General features: G+C 43.7%; 1 protein-coding gene across 7 annotated transcripts in view; it reads left to right on the forward strand.

Moving 5' to 3' along the window:
- Nucleotides 1–274: 274 nt before the first annotated feature.
- Nucleotides 275–20,970, forward strand: part of mymx (myomixer) — a 30,828-nt gene continuing 10,132 nt past the window's right edge. For 5 of the 7 annotated variants that reach the window (XM_084376416.1, XM_084376421.1, XM_084376419.1 and 2 more), the window contains exons 1-21: nt 275–916; nt 1,497–1,586; nt 2,944–3,057; nt 5,598–5,744; nt 6,288–6,479; nt 7,611–7,697; nt 7,898–8,016; nt 8,115–8,229; nt 8,322–8,399; nt 8,593–8,708; nt 10,734–10,896; nt 14,638–14,777; nt 14,888–14,981; nt 15,421–15,570; nt 15,804–15,953; nt 16,482–16,738; nt 17,797–17,932; nt 18,181–18,375; nt 18,851–19,003; nt 19,943–20,160; nt 20,498–20,681. In XM_084376416.1, the coding sequence (XP_084232542.1) occupies nt 422–916; nt 1,497–1,586; nt 2,944–3,057; nt 5,598–5,744; nt 6,288–6,479; nt 7,611–7,697; nt 7,898–8,016; nt 8,115–8,229; nt 8,322–8,399; nt 8,593–8,708; nt 10,734–10,896; nt 14,638–14,777; nt 14,888–14,981; nt 15,421–15,570; nt 15,804–15,953; nt 16,482–16,738; nt 17,797–17,932; nt 18,181–18,375; nt 18,851–19,003; nt 19,943–20,160; nt 20,498–20,681 (3,393 nt within the window). In that variant the 5' untranslated portion in view covers nt 275–421. The remainder of the gene's footprint in view (nt 917–1,496; nt 1,587–2,943; nt 3,058–5,597; nt 5,745–6,287; nt 6,480–7,610; nt 7,698–7,897; nt 8,017–8,114; nt 8,230–8,321; nt 8,400–8,592; nt 8,709–10,733; nt 10,897–14,637; nt 14,778–14,887; nt 14,982–15,420; nt 15,571–15,803; nt 15,954–16,481; nt 16,739–17,796; nt 17,933–18,180; nt 18,376–18,850; nt 19,004–19,942; nt 20,161–20,497; nt 20,682–20,970) is intronic. The other 2 variants (XM_084376418.1, XM_084376417.1) reach the window with 2 other exon arrangements.

The raw sequence follows: 20,970 nt of genomic DNA on the forward strand, positions 1-20,970 counted from the left end.
TTTTTCGTGCTTTCTTTTTTTTTTTTTTTTGCGCTGCACAGTCAGGCAGCATGCCAGCAGTTTTCATCTTGCTGCGGTCCCTGGTTATCAGGCTCCTCAGTAGCAGACTGGCAGGCTCAGTGGCACAGTTCCTCAGGAGAAGCCTCTCTACAGGCGCTGCCCACCTTGGCACGGCACTGCGCCACGTCTGGGACCGCATTCGATCCCAGGAGTCCAAGGAAGCCGTCCTGGGCTGTGTGCTGTGCATTCTCAACATGCACAAGAAGGTGGAGAACTGAGCTCTCCCTCCACTTTCTGCTCAACCCTCCACTTGCCTGCTCAACAGAGACAAACAGAACTGGTGAGTGAGGAGAGTGGATAAAGGAATGTGACAGACTTTTCTTAATGCCCGTTTGGACTTTTTTGTTTTCCTATCTGGACAATGTCTGAAAGTATTGTGAGGAAGGTGCAGCCCTTCACCATTGGGACAAGGCTGTCAGTCCCGGCTGTGCCAAAATGCCAGGAGTTTACACAGAGTTATCTACAGAGCCAGAGTCTGGATAACTGCACTCTTCAGCACAACCTGAACTCGCTCTACCTCAGTCGATCCCAGGTCTGTGCACATGGCCCCTGTCTCGTCTCGCCCATCGTCAAGCAGGTAGCCCCCGTCACACACAAACAGGAGGACATGGCAGCCGAGGACCAGCTGAACCAGAACGTTGCCTCTCCCTCTGCCGTGTCCAGATCCATCAAGAAGATCACGATCTCTGGGAGTAAGGACAGATCAGAGATGTCAGTGGGACCAGCACAGCTGTCGATCACAGGGTCCACATCTGAAAACAACAATAACAACAACAACATCACCAGCACATCAGATCCACATGTGCCCAGGATTGTAGGTGTGAGCTGTGAGAATAAACCCAGTTCTCACTTCAAGGTAAAGAAATCATTTTACTCATGCCAATATACAAATATAATAATCAAATCTAATAACACAGAGGCACTTTCTTGTGTAAATATGGCTGAATAATTAAGAGGCACACTGTTCAAAACGTGTAAATTATGTTTTAGTTGCATAATGTTTAGGCTATGTGATAAATCCTTTACTTTATACAGTTTTAACAAAAATGCTTGGTTGTACAAGCAAAGAAATTAAAATGAAGCCTCAGCCTGGGAAGAAGACATTATGATATATTAACATAACATACCTGAACAACCCAAACGATTTTTCACTACTTTACTCATTAATTAAACTATTTGGGATTCCTGAGGTTATTAAACAAAATGTATAACATATTGTTTGACAAATATATCCACACAAACTGTAAAATATTGTAGTTTTTTTTTATCGTAAATTCAACGACATATTTGTTTTCAGAGGTCTAGCTAGCTTAAATGTTAAAATGTTTCAAAATGTTTTTACCTGCCACAGTTTTCGTCGTCCTGTCCATCTCGCTCCTCTCATTCGCGGCATAGTTTTCAGCACTTTGACTGCTTATTTCATGTGAATGTTTTAGGTTTTGCTCAGAAAAGACAGCGGTGATGAATTTCAGTCAACGCAGGGACAAACCAGGGTGAAACTGAACGGAGAGAAGTCCGTCCAACAGGTAAAATGCTAGCTTAAATGCTATGTTAAAAATGTTTATTAAATAGCTAATAGCTTTAAATTGCTAACTAGCTTCAGAGAGAAAATGACTTTCTGTGTTTCTATTTCAGTGAATTGACATTTATATTAAAGAGTCTTTGAATATCATACTCGGCTTAAATCATTTTTTTGATATTGAGTGTCTTGTTGAGAATGATGCTATTTTTCCATCTTTATTCAGTCTGTAGGAAAACAGTTGTTTTGTTATGAGGCAGTGGGGTCTTTACAGGCAGCTGTGGGGTTGATGGATCTCTTGGAGTTTAGGAAGTGAAGTCATGTGTTGCTGTGTTCAGCCAAACTTAAACAGTTTATTATATTGTACATGTGGAGCAAAGTTACACAGAGGTGGAAAACGAGTTATGGGAGCAACGTGTCTTTGAACGCCACACAGATAGTCGGTTGTTTCCTCTTGTTTGGCCATAAATGTATTTTAAAGAAGCAGCCTACAGAAGAGAAACAGTCAAAGTATATTGTAGGATATTGTTTAAAGTCGATGGGCTGTTGGATTTGGCCTGTCTCTTGTTGAAGTCATCAGTGTGTGTTGTGGATGAAGTGCTCTGTTACAGCAGAGCCTGCTGAGGCAGGGCTCACTGGAAAACATGAGGTCAGGGAAGATGTTAACAAAAGAAAAGGCTCGCTCAAGTCCTCATGGAGGCTGGTTAGAATAACACACTGACACAGCAGTGGCCTCATTTCCCCTTCTTGGGACAAAAAAAACTACAGCTCACCTACATCACCTCTTATTCCTTAACCACATCAACACCTCCTGTCATATGTTGTTCATGCAAATGTCCAAAAAATGGTTATAATTACATGTGCAAAGGCGGTGGTGCCTTCAGGTGTGAGAGAGTGAACATGATCTACCAAAGTCCTTTAAAGGTGATGTGTTTACATGCGAGGCTGACAGTAAAAAACGTCAGACATCCAGGGATCTGTCCGCTCCTGCTTCCTTCATGTGCCCAGATGTTTCCTGATTGGAGAGCAGCAGGAACGCTCGTCCATTAGTGAAGTTGTGCCAGTCGAGTTCATTTCATCTTACGTAGTGCTGACAGTAGGTTTTTGTTAAGAGCGACCTTGGGGCCAGTCTGACACAAGTTGTGTAATGTGTCTTGATGGAAAAAAGGTGTTATTATTATGAATGGACACATCCCCACATTGTACAGGGACCGCTGTACCGGAGCTCTTTGTAGTTTTTTTTTTTTTTATGAGAGGCAAGCATCATTTGTTGTTGAGGTTTTATTTAATTCAAAAGGCTAATGTTGCAGTCAAATTGGCATCATGTTTTAAACCGCTCTGCTATCTGTGTTGTATGTTCACAGATTTCATTGCCTGACTCACAGAAGAAAGAAATTCATGAAGCATCTGCAGCTGTTATGTCCCAGACTGACTGCTTCACTCAGCGCAACTCGCTCTTCAACAAGGAAGTGCTGCAGGTAAGATGCAGTGTGCATATTTCAACGATATCAATACGAAGAGCTTTTCCTGGTCAGTCAGGGAAAGCTGCACCTTCCTCCTACTTTACTCTGTTCCCTCATATATTTGGAAACTAATAAAATGTTTGAGGAGGGTGTGCTTTTTCCACTCCGCTTTTCCAGAATATATGCTGTCAAAGATGTTTTAAATCATTTTAAAATGAAACCCAGTGTAAGTCACTTATCAGAATCTCTCATCTCCTCTGATGTAAAGATGCTAAATGAAAAGAAGCTGGAGTGGAGCTTTATCTCAAAAGTTATGTTGTTAAGATGAGATCAGAGTGGAAGCTGCCTGTCGCATGACCCTCCGAGGAAGGACAAAATATGTACTGGTTCTTATTTTGTCTCGAGAACTGTATGAGCTGTGTTCGGCTGAGGGAAGAGAGGGAGGGGAAACCGCCACAAGTGAAGCAATTATTTAGGGATGAGATCATTGTTTGGCTCCATCTCTTCACGCCTATGGCCCAGAGAGGCTCAGCCAAGCAGCACAACTGCTTGTGTTATCTCATCGCTGCGTCCACCCCGTCGTACAAGGACATTTTTCAGAGAGTTCGGCTGAGGGACATTTTGTCCAGCAGTTGGCTTTTGTCATCAGACTTCTCAACCATCCCAGTGATAGGCTGCTTACTTCCAGTAATAAGAAATTCATTTTGAATGTGTCAGCTGAAGGAAACACATGATGTATGTATGTGTTGAAAACAGCTCCGTAGCACGTCGTTAATGTTAACAAGCTTAGCAGCCCCTTTGCTCTTAAGTGGAGCTTGCGTATCTGTTGCTTTTGGAGGAAACAGCCATTTGTATCATAACTTTATTTGAGAATGGACTTTAAATAGCCAGAGGTTTTAGTGCCTGGGGACCTGCTTGTTTTACAGGGATTTGGTTGACTGCTATCGCTGATGAAAATGTGTTATTACTGTATTACATCGCTGTGGAAGTGGAAGTGAGCTTTCCAGAGAGAGACTTTTAATGGCCCCCAATGTTCCGAGCGAGGGGAGCAAAGCAGGTCACCACATGGAGAAGCACAGCTTCGCTGAGGGCCATCTGTCTCCGAGGCTGCTCTGCAAAACATCTCGCCTTTCACCATCTCATTTCCATGATAGAGAAAGTGGAGAAATGTCCACTCCCACAGTCTTTTTGGGGCCAAGTTGCGTTACTCGTGAGGCGAAAAATTTGACTTATTTGGTAAATACTAAGACATGCGAACTCTGTACTTATTTTTCAGTTAAAAATGTGTTTCTTTGAAGCTTGTAGAAATCAAAAGCAGGCTGAAAGAGATTTCTGCTCACAGATTATGATCACCAAACATGGAGCTTTTTATAAAGTGTGTTCTGTGTTGACTGTGGTGTTGTATTTCTGTGTGGCCGCAGATTTTTCACAAGAAATCAGAGGCTGTGATACAATCTGAGCTGCAGTCATGAGCTTTCTATTCTTCGCTGCTAAAAGGCCTCACTGTACATTTTGATAAACACACAATTGTTGTGGAGAGCAGACAGGAAGAAACAAGGGAATCATAGACTTCCTGTATGAGGTCATTATAATGCCATGGGAGCCAGTGTGAGGAGATAGGGGCCGGCCTGTTTTGTCAAGCTCTTTTCCTTCTGTTCAACCCAGAAATACCTCCGCTGCACCGGGGGCCTCGTAAAGTTAATGACCTGCCTCTCTGAGGAGAAGTGACATCACATTTTTAATCTCAAGTGAAGAGTTGTTTAGAGGCTGTGTCATGTGCGGCTTGATGTTTTTATTGATTCAAAAGAGGGGGTTACAGTACGGTCTATTATTCATTGTCAGTCATGCTAAATTCCTTGGAAAATAATGCTTGGATGTAATGTTATAATGACTCATTTGTGTGCTAAGCTGTTATTTGACATCTTGCAGAGTACACAAAGCAACACAGTGAAAAATAGTATCAGTTGTATGACTCATTTAACCTGAGTTGATTCACGAGTCCGTTCCATTATTGTGACTTGGGCGGGTCACTGACTTCCACAACGGGTTTCTTGCAGAAAACAAACATGTACTTTCCAACACTTCCTGACTTTGACCACCTGGTCCATACAAATGTTGCCAGAACAGGCAGCTCTGCAAGACAAAGCCTCGCGCAGGCTTTGGAGTCCGTGAACTTGCCAAGAGAAACTTCTGCTCTGCATAACATGACATCTGAGAACAAAGGGCTGTTCTTGATGTGTCTGAAGTGCCGACGTATTACTCGGGAATCAGGGAAGAAAATGTCCTGGCCTGTTTGCCCTCCTGATCAGCAGGAATAAGACTATGACTACCACTTTGTTGCGTGTACTCACACAGCTGAGATCACAGAACCAGTAGGCCTCAGATGTGAAAACGTTGCCTGTAAATTTCATTGAAAACACTGCAAAAGAAATCTCACTTTAAAAAAAATAATAATAAAAGCTCAAACAGGTCCATAAACAAACACAAATGGTCCACTATGATGTGCACAGCGTGAAGCATATCTTCAACATTTTTGTTGTCTGTTTGTGATGTAGGCCGAGGCCTGGATCAAAGGAAAGCTGCAGGACTTGAAGGATGGATGCAATATTCAGCGCTGCCCCCTGCAGGACTGGGAGGAAGCCTCGCAGACGCTCCAGAGAGACCTCAAAGACTTCGAGAACACCCTGATCCAACTCAACCAGGTAACAAAACAATGCAACTGAAATATCACTGAGTTGCCAGAGCAAACACCTCAGAGCAGCCCACATCCAAATTAAAATGTTTATGTAACCATTTTAACAGGTAATAGAGATCTGAATGTAACCATTAATCACTGCCTGCGGTGCTTAAAGAGACTGTCAGATCACATAACACATAACATAATGGCCTCGTTGGCATTTCCAGTTGAGCGGAGAGAACAGCAGACCCTCAGTGTTTCAGACGGCTCTGTCAAGCCAGTTTATACTTTCTCCCTCAGGAGAACATGTTTGGAAATGGTACATTGCTGATAATTAACCTCCCCTGACACTCAGGCAGCTCAGGAAGGGCAGAAACAGAACCAGGAGATTTTTCAAGGCTGAATCCAAGAAATTAATGGCATTTTTCCAACATTTGTGAAGTCGGCTATTCAGTGACAAACCTGAGGTGTCAAATGTACTCAGCCACTGTTCTGCGTTAGTCTGCCTGCTCCGTCTGTGCTACATCTAAAATGAGCGAGGACTTCATGTTTCTTCCTTCTTCAAAAGATGGGTGAGCAGTTGATCTGCAAGCTGAACCCCACCTCCGATCTTGTGAAGAAGCAGCTCAGCCAGCTCAGGGACCAGTGGCAGACTCTGAAGCAGACGGCTGCAAATCAGACGAGGGCGCTGGGCGGAGCCAAGAACCTGCAGGAGTTCAACAAGAAGGTGGACAAGCTGGAGGCATGGATTAAAGAAAAGGTAATAAAAACGTTCCTCTCCATTTTTGTCAGTCTGTGCAGAGGAAGAGCCAATTTTATTGAAGTATTTAAGTAAAACCTTTGTATTTTATAATAATATTGGTTGTTTTTCAGCAGTTTGTCTAGTTTTTTATTGCTGAATGCATTTTTTAAAATTCAACACTAATGGAAACAGGGTGAAATGAGTACTTCAAATTAGGGCCTGGATATTATAATTACATTTATGCACCGTTAACTTTAAAGATGTTGCACTCAGTTGACTGATCTTGACTCGACACTCAGAAAACTGTCTTATTGTGACTTAAGTATCGTGAAAATATCGTATCGTGGGGCCTCTGGTGATTAACACCCCTATCTGGCACCCTAGTGGTGGGTGGCTATGTAAAATCTTAGACGCAGTTAAACGGTGTTGTTAACATTGGTAACAGACGCTCGTTTTTTAGGAAGACATAACATTTCAGTGCAAATTATGACAATATGTAGTTGAAATGTGTACATTGATAAAATAGTAACAAAAAACGCGGAGTATTTTTGGTGCTAGTGATATTAGCAGCGTTTAACGACAAGATGCACTCATCCCCAGTTCTCATCTCCTCAAAGTTCTTCCCCTCCTTTATTGTCCCCGACTGTAACAATTAACGGTGAAAACAGTTGGCCCAGGGGCAAACATGAGCGTACAGACAGCTCTAATCAACAGTTGACAAGATAATTGGCACAAAAAACAGCACTTGCTAATACAGGAAATTAGCTCAGTATCCTGAAGACATCTCTTGTTTGTGTATAGTCAGCGGTGTAAAACATCTGCCTGTCATTATCAAAAAGCATGTTTACCTCATGTTCATGTCCATGTCTGGCACAGTGGAACTGGTGATTGATAATGGACATGTGGAAACGGAGGATGCTTATAAAACAGCCATCCCCAAAGGAGACTGTATTCTCCATTTACTTCCACTCATCCTTTCCTCTGTGCATTAGCACTAAGTTCAAAGTTCCTGTTTAACGCTGGAGGCTCATTCTGTTCAGCATCTACCTCGGTAGAAGGGTGAATGTGGTTTAATCCTGCTGCCGCTTAAAAGAAATAATGGTTGGGTTCGTCACAAATGGGCGCCATAAACACTTTTATGTGTGCCAGCAGGAAGAGGAGCAGGCTCTGGTGAATGTCCTGGAGGAAAATGTTGACAAAATGCAGCTGACCAGGAGGATTTTAGATCTGAAACAGGTAGGATTAAAAACATTACAGACCCTGAACAACATTCAAGCGGTAAAAGTATACACATTCCCATATGTTTTTGGTTTATATTACAATTTTGTAGAGGTTTCACAGTCATTAATCTATGGCTGACTGTAATTTGTCTCCCACGGTGTATGGTAAAGACAGCTGAAGTCATACTTGGACTGTGTTCCCCCGTTTCACTGCAGGATGAGCAGCTCTACCGAAACCTTCACGAGGAGATCAACCACTTGGCCCTGAAACTGGAGAAACAAGGGAAGACAGATGGCAAAAACATCTCCAGCAAGCGGAAACACATCAATAAAATGTACTTTGTCCCTTAAGTTGAACTGCTGCATGAAACGTCATCTATCTGGAGATAAATTGAAGCCTAACCTTGTTTGCACTATCATCTGCTATATGTAGGTGGCTGAGGGTCCAGTCTCACCTGAAAAATTACCATGAAAATCTTCAGCTGGCACTGGAGGTGTCCTCGTTCTACCAGCAGGCGGATAATACGTTGTTTGCTATCAATAACATGGTACAATTCCCTGTGCGGATAAACTGTTTATTTTCTACTAGATGTGAGATTTTTGTACTTCTTGTATATCTTATACATATTTTCTCTCTCAGAGGAAAAGCATATCTGCATCCAGAGAGCTGGACAGCTTTGGAGACAGAGAAATACGTGACATCGCCAGCCAAATCATGGTAGGAAACATCTTTTCACTTCAAGGATGGGTTCACAATCTTCAAGCCTTGACTGAATTTGACAGCTGACTACTGTTATAAGACAGACTTGAAAAATTGTGAACCTACCCTTTAAAGCAGCACTGCTCAGACAGATCCTGAAAGTGTGCTCCAGAAGCCTTCTCTACCTAACCTGCAGGCCTGTGTGTGGTAGATGCTAGATGTGAGCGTGTCCCAGCTGTCTAACCTCCATCCTGCCCTGGCTGCCGGCGTCACACAGAAGCAGAGCGAGGTGAAGGACTGCTGGGCGCTTCTTCAGAAGGTTTTCAGGTGAGACAGCGGGCCAAGGATAGCACTGACAACTTCGGTGGTGGCCCTGTGAATATATGCGCCATTTCACCTAGTAATTGGTCCTTCGCAGGTTTCCACTGAGCTGGAACTGAATTTTCTCTTATTACTCTTCTTGTTCCCTACATTAAAAGTCTGCACTGGCAAAACCTAAAGGACGTTTTCCAAATGACAAACTTTGTATAAAGATTCTTCGCTCTCTCTTGATTAGCCTTGTTTAATTTGGGTTTGAATCCATGAAAAATTATAAGCAAAGTGAGGGACGGGCCATAACTACCACACAGAGCATCACTCACCACCCACTTCTTGGTTTATAACATTAAGTTTTCTGCACTGCTCTGGAATCTGACCATGTGTTTGATTACTGTGCAGGGTGAATAATGTCTTGGCTTTCTGAGTCAATTTGGCAACATGCTCGGTTCTCTTCTAACTCTTAAAATCCTGCCGTCACCTTGAATAGTCTGCTGAATCTAAGATGAAACATGTTTACAAGAATATTTTTGATTATTTTTATGGCATTTGTAAAACAAATTTATTGTTACTTTAATAGCCAGCAGTAAGAAACCAGAGTTTTACGTCATTAGACTCTTTTAGACCATCAGAAGCAATATCTGCTTAATGAGTACAGCTACATTTTAATGCTGTGGTAAAATGGGAACCAACTGCAAAAAGTTATGCACTGATTGAGCACTGTGGTGAATTATTGACATCGGTTATAGCCGTACAGAATGTGTAGTGAAACGTGGTCTTTTACATAATGTCCAAAATGTAAAAGGTGATCTTCTGGGTAACATCTATGGTCATTGGATTTTTTTATGTTTCCTGTGTAAAAGTGGAAACTTTGAGATGATGGTGGCATTAGTTAAAGTTGAAAAAGAGAGATCCACACATCAAAAAGCTTCCTTTTGAAGGACTTTTAGTTACTGCATAATTTAATCCCAATCCTCAGACTACCTCTGATACACAGACATTGTCACCATCTAAGATATCAAAAGCCATATGACGTAACATTTCAGGAGCGGATAACTGTCAGTAAAGCAGTGGCAAACCTCCAATCATTATTTTATTTTTTTGAGAATACAGATTGTAATTGGAATAGCATCCAGTAGAGTGCATACCTCCACCAAGGCCCGCCTCCTGTTTAATTCAATCAAGCCTCATCCAATATCAAATAAATTAAATGCACTTCATCCAGCCTTTTATTTGGATCAGCACCAAATTGCACTCCCTTATAGAGCCTTGAGTGGTCCCTTTATCCACAGGAAAAGTTAATGGGGTCTCTTCTGGACCTCTATCCGAGTGTTGTGGAAATTGTTATATAATAATGAATTAATGATAAATTATCCAACCAGCCAACGGACACACTGGTGAAAACATAACCTCCTTGGCAGAGGTAATAAATACTCTGAAATATATGTAAGACTTCACATATACAATAAATGTATCATTACTGGTTTGTACTCCACTAATAGACTTGTGTTAGAATAAAGGTCATGGGGTCATCAAAAATGTGTAACTTTGTTTGGAAAAGCACTGTATAAATGAAGTTTTTCATTATTTCTAAAATCATTATCCATCTATCCTCTTGGGACAATGAATACTCCTCAATTAATCTGATTTCAGTCTGGCCAGTAGTATATGTTATCTTAGCGTTGGACAGGCCAATGGAAAACATTGAAATCCTTATTCTCTACCTGGTCAAAAACAGATTGAACACTTTCCAGTTTTAAAATAATAAAAACAGTTAGGAATAACTCAAGCCCACAGTTCTGACATCCATCTCAAACATCTCGTGCTTTCCAAATATTTCTCAGGCTGCGAGCCTCTCATGTCGGCCGGCTATCTTTAGATCCAAATATTACATCATCTCGGCTGTCTTATCAGCTGCAGTTCAGCTATTTAAACCAAATAACACAAACACTGGTGGAAAACTGCAGAGCCATAATTGGAGTTCATCGCCGGCCGCTGTCAGCACCGCAGTAACCTCCTGTTCTGCTCGCCCTGCAGGAGTGACAGGCCCACGCTCTCTCCAACTGGCTCCACATTCACCAGGGAAGACGCTGACCCCCTGACACCGGCCCGAGAACCCCAGTGCAACGTGGGAACGGAGACGCAAAGGATCATGGGAAAGGAGGTGAAGGAGGAGCAGAATCGTCTGAAAGGCTGCGTGGTGAGTTGCCTCGGCATTTCGTTCTATTACTGGAGAAACCGCACTGTGGCTCTCGGCTGGGAGAGAACAGCGCCGTCAGTGCTGGCAAAGGATGAGCTCAGCCTCATCCAGTCCTACGACTTCTGTGGCTGCACAAAGTGACGCACTTGGTCCTTTGGTTTGGAAAATGCCTGATTTACAATTTAAGCAGGTTTTTCCTAAATAACAACTGCTGCTGTAGAGAAGTGGCTTCTAGTCTTGGCACTGAACACACTGCTGGTTTTCCTACCAGCTAGTTAGTTGCCCTAATAGCAACTAATCACCCAGTTGTAAGGAGGTCCTTGATAAGGTGGTCAGGATGAATGGCAGCTTGGCTCTGTAACTCAAACAACAGGGCTCTAGAGGATAGATCAATATGTAACCCTCTTGACAAGAACCCCAGTCTGCTCATGTTATGAATATTGCCCTGTAAGAGTCACAGGAAGAGCTTTTAGAGGTGTTATTTACACTGGCACAAGAATTCCATAAGTTTCCATGAAAAATGTCAAGCCGTGACTGTACAACATGGTTGAACGATGGGCCAGAGCAAATAAGCCTTTCCCTCCGACCCAAAATTTCAGTTTATGGTACAATAATATCTTGGCTTTCAGCTGCTTTAAGAACAGTACACAGTCGTTGGATTAATACTACATTACTAGATGGTGTGTGGGTCAGTCGAGGGTGAGTGAATAATCTGCGGACCATGTGGATTCTTCAGTCACGACATTCCTCATCATGGAGGCCTAGCAGCCCTTTATTGAGCATGTGGGTGCTCCTATAGTAGCCGGACTGCTCATAAAGCTACAAGCAAACACTGTTAGCGTCTTTTGGAAGAGGACGCATCCAGAAACTTAAGTGTGTGGTATGTTAAAAACCAGTAATTATGTGTATATTTAGTCTTTTAAGTTAGCACATTAAACCTCTTTACAATCTGTAATTGAATGCACAGTGGCTATTTGTGTTCAGCCCAGAGCTATCCCACAATGCAATGCTCCTCTCTTCCCATTGACCCTGAGCCCTTGTTAAGTCCCTCTGGCCTCGTTTTGCCCAGAGTAAAAATGCCCGGATGTTCAAGGAGAGAATATTTCACTCTTTCCATTCTGGTTCAGTTTATTTCCACGCTCATGTTTTCGGGCTCTACGGCCCCGTGGTCCCGCCACCTGCGACAGGAGCCCATCAGGCCAGCGAGCCTGGCTGCTCAGTTGTTTCTCTCAATGCATGCTGAGCTTGTTGGCACGGCCGTCCTGAGCCCTTTCACTTGCAGTCCATTGCCTTTATTGTTCCTGGAGCTGGGAGTTACCTAGGTGCACTGTCTGTGGGAGCCGCGCTCGTTACTCTTTATGGAAGGATTAATAAGACGCTCCAAACAAAACCCTGGAGCCCAAAGGCCAAAGTCAGCGCCGGGCTCAACCACCAGCTGAACAGTAAAAGGTAATTTGTCACATACTTTCGCAGGTTTTTAGCTCCAGCTCCCGTGTGTGCTGAATTGATTACATTATTTGTAAGGGTGTGAGATGCAGCTGCACAGGTCTGTGGGCTGATATTAACTCCATAGGGCATTTGCATATAAGTACGTTCAGTGTATCTGCGGTCACTTTCTTTCCCAGACTCCCCCTTTGCTGCAATTTGACTCACTTGATTGAAGGTAACTGTAAAAGTTTTAGTGTCTGTATGTGTATAAGTACATGCAGGTACTTTATATATGTGCAGGTTATAAGGTATATGTTCATGTCTGTGTAAGCAGTGGTATGGCCTTTTGTTGCTGGAGGTAAACATGGCTATCGTCTGTTTCTCTGGCTAATTGTAGCCAGATGCTGGGGCTGCGGACCAGATGGGCTTGGTGCTAAGTGATAGTTCTTGGCTGACATCACTTCATAGCACATTGCCGAAAGAAAGACACAGAGGGGAAGAGGAGACCGGCAGAAAACAGATAAGAATCAACAGTACCCAGATAGGGAGAAGTCTGCTGAAAGAGGAGATGACTGGATGAATACCATCGAATATGACATAATGAATCATTTAATGGCCGACATAATTCTTTTTTTTATATGGCAGAGAGGGATGTGAAGTGCACCGCAGGAGTTGTTTACAGTGGAAGCCACTGTGAAGGATGAAGGACAGAAGCAAATATCTGAGGAGGAGACATCAGTGATGGTTATCAACCCTGTCAAATGAATCACAGCAGTTTGTTAGTTCTGCAGCTCTAACACAAATGGGCTGATAATGTGCCTCTGTGAAACTCAGACTGGCTTATAACATGACTGGCATGTTAGTAAATGATGCTAGACCCCTTCAGTTTACTGCATCTCTCGCATAATTTTGGAGGCGACACTTTTCTCAGGCTCTCTGACTCACTTCTTCTACAAGCCCGGTCAGAAAATAACGTGGTTAAATTAAAGCTACTCCATAAAACACTGTTATTAATGGCTGTTCTGCGCTTTCTGGCTGTCGTGTAAATTCAGCATTTCTGATTATTTAACGTGAGAGCACTGACAGATGCGTGTTTGTCTTGCTGATTGTTGCGGAGACCTCACTTGTGTCAGCACTGTTTTTACTGGCATATGTAAAAGACATTATGTTATATAGAACAATGAACATAGTGTGGTCTGCACTCATACAGTGAGGCAGAGAAATGTCAGCATAGGAGAATTTATAACTTAATTCACAGTTAATTTTATTATACTTAATATTTATGCCAACCACTTTTGGTAAGCAAGGCAATAAAACTTTATTTATTAAGAACTTTTTAAAACCTTGGTTTGTGCCCTACAGTTTTAATTATGCACATTTTAAAACAACATAAGTGTATATCAAAAAAGCAATGACACAACCAAAGGAAAATAAGCTTTTGAAAACAATATTTGAAAGAATAATGGTCCAAGTAGTATGCACTTTTGCACTGGTTTTGTTGGATCCAGGCCTTTTGCAGTGGACATGAGTAAAAACACCAACTATGAGGATATCCCACTGTGTTCTCCGTAATAGTCCAGATAAACGGAGCTCTCATTGGAAACCCCGCTGCAGAGTCCTTTGGCCAACCTTTAAAGCACTCAGATGGTTGTAAAAGAGGCTTAGAGGCTGTTGACGTCTTTAATATATTTCTGCACATAGACAAGGTCTACAGCTCTGGCATTGACCTCGCTAAAAACTGCACAGTTATAAACAGAGTCGGAGTTGACGGCCATGGAAATCAGTATCTAAGGCTGAAAAAACACTGCTGCTCTTAAATGAGAAAAAAAGGGTCATATTTCCAACTGCAATGGCTCTTTTTTAGTCATCAGAGTGGTATAGCACATGTTGGCAACCTTGTTATACTTAATGTGTTCATTCATAAAGCAATTCTAATTTATTTAAACTTTTAAAAGTTTTTTTTGTGACCTTTCATGCCATCAAACAGAAACAGCTTGTATCTTTAGCCCGCTCTGGCTTATTTCACTGAGAATAGTCGACCTTTGTAAGAAAGTATGCTTTGTGAGACTTTACTCTGGGCAGCTGTCCATGTTGTCCAGCCACATTGTAACATTCACATTAGCAGCGAGCCACAGCAACGCCTCATTGTCTAGTAGTGACTGCTCAGTGCATAAAATCCTCCATTTGAGATGTTTATGCATCCAGTCAACATTTATTCAGTGGACGGCCGACAGAAAAAGCAAAACATTACTCACATGTCATGTTGCTGATCTTCTGGATTTTCCTACAGAGACTTTTTACTCTTGTCCACAGAGTACTGTTGAGATTGGTAGGAGAGCACCAGGCGAGCAAAGCCAGGAGCAGCAATCAGTGAACCACACCTCTTCACCCACGGGAGACAGCCCTGCCTGTGCAAATGATGTCATCATCAGACATCAATTGAAGGCTGAAAGGTGACATTTCATTTTAGCCTGACTTCCCCCCCTCTCTCCCTTTTACTTACATAATGAGAGGTCTTTATGTAAGTCATAATTGGAGTCACATGTCTGTGTTTTCTTTGCAGCAGGAAGCCCAGAGTAGAGCCCAAGCTTGCTGCCGCCGCCGCCGCCCCACTAGGCCACCCACAGCTTCAGAAGTTCACCGTGTCTGCTGACAAGGTGACACGACCCCTGCGAGGCACACTAGACACCGCTTTTCAAAACTGTCCGTACGCTCGATCGAACGTCAACAAAAATGGTTCATCTCGGGTGAAAAAAACTCATTGCTAAGAATTGTCAAGTCAGCAGTGCAGTTTTTTGCACTATTACACCCTTCTCTTGTAACCAGCCACAGACATTATGTCACATTTTTAAATGAGACAAAGTTGTCATGCATTCAAGTGTGACTCTCTACTGTGCAGTACAGTTCTCATGTCTAGTAATTGCCTTGATTTCATGTGGGTGGGTTCAAAAGTCAGTGTGGATCAGGTCACCCAGATCCTGGTCATTGCTCTTCCTGTGGCCCATGGCATCTTAATGTTATCTCTCTTGTTCTGCACTCAGATAATCCTCTTTTAAACTTTAATCCTTCCTCTGTGTGCTCTCCTGACTTACTCAGACTTTGTCCTGGCTGAAGGACAACGTGTCCATGGCCACACAGGTGTGTTCTATAGCCAGCTTTGAGGGGCTGGAGGCAGCCAGAAGGTGTCAACACGCTCTGGAACAAGAAATCCTCACCAACAGGGCCAGGATAGAGGTGGTCAAAAGAGTAAGCCAAGACACACTGTCATATTCGCAGTTTCTTTAAAAACATAAGCACTGGATGAATGAAAATGTCCTTGACATTTTGCAAACTGGGCACCTTGACAGGCCTGGTTTTTGTATTAATCAAATAACGAGCTGACATTTCTTCTGAGAAAACTTCAGATTAGGTCTATATTTCGCAACAGAAATAGTGCACAATCATCACATGCTCTCATCAGTTTAACGCTCTGTCCTCAGGAGGGCCGCGGGCTGGTTCGTGCACAGCACCCGGGCAGTGCCAAGATCGAGGAGTTCCTAGGCCAGCTGGAAGTCCTGTGGGAAGAGCTGCGGAGGAGGCACCAGAGGAATGCCGTGTTTCTGAAGGCCTCAGAGGAGCTGGGTTTTAGGGTAAGATTCATAAAATATCTCACAGCATGCACTCCTCTTGAGTCATATGGAGGCGAGTTACCTCTGAAGTTATAAGGGAAATTTATGGTTATGACGGATGATTCTGGATCAGTTCTCCCGTTGTGCGAAGCTTGATTCTGGCCCCGAGCCTGGGCTTTTCACATACACTCATGGTTAGAGGCTCATTTACTTTCATCTTTACCACCTTAATTGGCGGAGTCTGAAAGGTATATCCCAAAAATTTATGAAGCCTAATCCAAGGGATATAAATTGCGTTGCCATATAATTTGATTATGGGATGGAAAGAGGCTGCAAATCCACCCAGATTGATGACTTAGTTGGAAAGCGTGAGTCTTTTATTACAAAAGATGTAGGTCAGAGCATGGTCTGCTTCCATGAGGTAAACCTATTATTGTCTTCTTTGTACAGTACATCTCCTCCAGTTGTTTTCACTGTGCACTAAATCACTTGCAAATCGCAGCAGCACAACCACAAGATCATTAGCCTCTCTGCTTCTCTACTGTATAGGTTGTAAAAGTGCTCCAGGCCCTGGGCAGCCTGGAGGCCTGGCTGGAGTCCGTCGAGCTTTCCATGAAGGAATCTGCTCTTGCCGGTGACCCCGAAACAATGAGCGTGGCTGAGAGGGAGAGCTGTCTGCTGGAGAAAGAAGTGGCAGCACGCAGCCTGGAGCTCAGCGCTCTGAGGCAGGAGGTGGACCGCCTCCACGGCCACAGTCACCCCCACACACGAGGCCTGCTGGCGCGCATGGAGGAGGTGGAAAGAAAGTGAGTTTTTCAGAGATCGGGGGTATCCCCATGATGTTTATCATCATGGAAGACTCGTGTTATGGATGTGTACAATCAGACTCTGGTGGTTTCACTCGTCACTGTGGTCAGGAAATAAAGTATGAATTTTGTCAGTGTTTCCAGGAGGTCACAGGTTTGGGCTCGCCATGTCTGCAGTCCAACATGGAAGAGTTTATTCATAAAATCCCCTGTTCTTATTTAAGACAAACAATTTCACCCCATAAACCACAAAAATATATATCCATGGATCTCATAAGTTTTTCTCCAAGTTGGCAAAAAACACTCTCCATGTGCTCATTCACTGCGAGGCTCGAGTTTATTCATTTGTGATTCATGCAGCACTTGACGAGGTCTACCCCACAGTCCTGACATGCACTTCACCCACGGCTTGTCAGAGTGTGTCAGAGTCACCCGTTCCATGTTTGCAGGATGACGCCTCTCACGTTGGTTGGACCTCAAAAGACAGGTTGCTGCCACAGACTCTCAGTAAAACCTAATGGTGTTGGCTGGTTCACTGGACGTACCTATGTCTACAAACACATGCTCAGACTCTGTAAAGAACACAGAGTTGACCAAAGAAAATAAAGAAACGGAAAGGGCTCTGTTTAAGTGTTTCCAGGGTGGGGGTGTTAGATGGGGGCAGGGATGGACACTTGGGCAGTCTGAGGAACCATTGATGCAGGTAGAGGCTCGCACCCAGCAGCTGTAAGACAGTTGGGATGATGTCATTATTTAACGCTACGTACAAGCAACTTAAGGCTCATTTATTCTGGAAAAAATACCCTTTGAAATTGCTCCCTTTACCATCTCAAATATAAACTCTGCACAGGCAGGGTACCTTCATGCCCTGAAGTGCAGGAAATGTTTATGTGACACATGATATATGATTACATCAACAGCACGGTGACATGATTGCGGTCTCTGTAATGTGGTTCTGCTGAAGGATTTAGGCTTGTATAAGCGGATGTGGATTAAAAGTTAAGGTGCAGCTGCTTAGTATTCATGCTGGTGTGTGTGTGTGTGTGTGTGTGTCCCAGGTACCACCGTGTCCAGAGTGCCCTTAACCAGCAGAACTCAGAGCTGCAGGACACACGAATGCTGACTGAGTTTCTGGAGCGCGTGGAGCTGGAGGAGAGCCAGGAGCTCAGGGGTACTCAGTTCGGCCTGGGCCAGGTGAGAAGCTGAGCATTTTCACCCAATTAACAAATATAAACATATATATGTTCTCCCTTAAACTAAAGGTTTGGCTTTGGGATATCTTTCTGTGAGATTTCTGCCACCAACCCAAGACAATGACAGTGAGAAAGTGCTGAAAGTAATAAAAATGATATTCTTGTAAAGCAGCAGTGCCGTGTCGTAGCAGAGTAAGTGAGAAGATGTGAAAATGTTATTCGACCAGTCTGATAACAACTCTTTTTCAGCCTCTTCACAGTGAGATGTCCTCAGCTCCTACATTGCTGGGACTGCAGAGCAGTGGCAGTGGCGAGCCCCTGATCGAAAGCATGGGAGACCCTGTGGAGGAGCTACGAGAGGCTGTAGAGATGCTGAACGACACTGTTCGGGAAAGAGGCCGTTCGCAGAGCCACGACCAGGCCATCCAGGAGCTGCTGAGCAAGGTAAGGGGATGGAGTCAGTTTATACTGAACGCTCTCTGGACAACAGCTGTGCATAACTGCTCTAGCTCTAGTTCATTAGATTTTTTCCGCAATGTTTGTTAAGTTATAATGATCTTAGATGATGCTGAATGGTTTTTAAGTCTCCCTACTTTTGGACAAAACAGCTGCACAAACCAACAGAACCACATCTGGTTTCCTTTTGTCTGTGGCTGTGTACTTTAATGGGCCCCAAACGAGCCTCCACTCCTCCTCGCATGAGTGTTTTTGTGTTAATTCGATTTATTCTTGGTAAAAAAAATATAGCACATGTCAAAATAGCACACACACACACACACAGCCGGAGGGGACTCCATGACACCATTTTTAAAACACTAATTTGCAATGTGGCTCTCATTGGAAAACAAATAATACACAGTGAAGTATAATGACTTAATGACATCCTACGAGTGCTCATGATGACTTTCTGCCTGGCCAGCATGCCAGCCTGGCGGTGCGCGTGGAGGAGTGCCTGTGCTGCAGCAAGGAGCTGAGCCTGGACATCCTGGAGAAGGAGACAGACATGGCCGTCCAGTGCGAGCCAGACCGCTGCGGCCTTGAGGCTCTGCAGGAGAAGCAGGACCACCTGGAGGTGAGACGAAGATCCCGGCACATGTTGTGATTCTGTTGTAAACATGTAAAATGATCCAGTAATCCGTCCCATTGAATCTGGATTATGGACCTTTGCTCGGTGTAATGAAAAAGGGGAAGCCCCCCTCTCTTTCCCGCACTCGCCTCCAACACATTGTTCCACAGTCTGTTTCCTGTTGTGCCAGATTTTCTCACATCTAAAAAAGGGCCGGCCCACCGCACTTTGTGCTGTGTTTAATTTATTATATAAACTGCACCGTGCAATCACACACACACACGCACTTAGAGCGTGCAAAAGTTTATTATTCACACAGGATATTTATTTATGCTTGTGTGAGTCATTGTTCTGTTGGCTCTCAAAGCGTGTGTGTGTGTGTGTGTGTGTGTGTGTGTGTGTGTGTGTGTGTTTGTGAGTGAATTTGATGTGTATGCGCCCGAGGGTCATGGGGTTGGAGATGTGAAGTTGGGGATGGTAAAGCTCTATGTGAGTCATTTTTGGGCAGTGTTATGTTTATCACACACACACACACACACACACACACACACACACACACACAGCTGTCTGGACTTGATACCATTGAAGAGCAGAGATGACCTAATCTCCCAAACTGAAATAAGTGTGCCGTCAGCAGACAGGCATCCACAACTCTGTGTTCTCGAGGCTCTCTGTAGCTGAGAAACGTTATGAAGCATTACTCCCAGAGAACCCCTCAATGCTATTAATTACTGCCTCGTCAAAAGAAGAAAAAAGTGGTCAGGATTGCTCACTTGCTATAGCGTGGCAGCCCATATGCAGACCATATGGGTCTCTATCGCTGAATAATATGCATAAAGCTTTGGGGATGAGGTCATAGTCGTACAGAGATACAATTGGTACAGGCTGTCTGACTGATACCGAGGATGATGGGAGATGATAGATTTTTATTGTGATTCTCCCCAGATTGACTATGAAGTCATCAGGGAGGAGGTACAGGAAATGGAAAAGCAGGCTTCTCGGTTGGAGGAGCTGTGCCCGGAGAGAGTGCGCGTACTCGGGGCAAAGATCCAGGCCATGCTGGAGGGCTGGACAGAGCTGGGGAAGAGTGTGACGGAGAACAAATCACGTCTGCGAGAGTTTGTGCAGCTCCAAGACTTCTTCAGGAGCTACCTCGCCATGATGTAAGTGGGGGCGCGTTGTGACCTCTTCCTGGGCCAGACGTTTCTTTCGTAATCCTCCTTGTGAGAACATCTGCCCATTACAATATCTCTTCAAGGAAAGAACAGGATGTTCTCATTGTCAAACACAGGTCCCTGGTGAAATGTATAATTTAAGATGTGCTGAGGAGGTCAGCGTGAGTTTCCTGGGCCGAGTGTGACAGCGCGATGAATGCGTGTCCTATCAGGGGGAGTCTGGTCATTCTCATATTTTTTTTTAAGTACGGCTTTTCTCACAGCCCTGTTCCTTGTCTCCTCCTCCACCACCTCCTCCTACCCCCACCCCTACTCCTGCAAATAGCTCTTGGACAGAAGACACCAGGTCGTGCATTTTCTCGGATACCGCCTTGCATCTTGGAAAAGATGGCCAGAGGCCACTGGCTGCAGAGCTGGACATGCAGATTGAGCTAAAGTTCGAGGAGTTTGACGAGCTTGTGGCCACGGGGAGGAACATTTTAGACAAAGAGCACCACCTCACGCAGATGGTGAGCAGGTTTACATGCTTGTGACTCACTGCCAACCTTAATTTATTTTCATTTATTCATTCATTTGTTTATTTGATAGTGACAGAGCATGTAAATGAACATCAGTATTAAAATATAAGATGTAAACATGCCAGACAGTTGTCTCTTCTGAGACAACAAAAAGGATAACATCACAAGTAAATACACAAATACATGTATACAAGACACAAGTTAAAAAAAACTGAATACATTATGAGCAGTTCTGTTTTGCCTTTGGTCATTGAGATGAGTCTTAAAAGTGGGATACTTC

The sequence above is a fragment of the Pagrus pagrus genome (assembly GCF_965226575.1).
Source record: "Pagrus pagrus genome assembly, chromosome: 15".
Lineage (NCBI taxonomy): Eukaryota > Metazoa > Chordata > Actinopteri > Spariformes > Sparidae > Pagrus > Pagrus pagrus.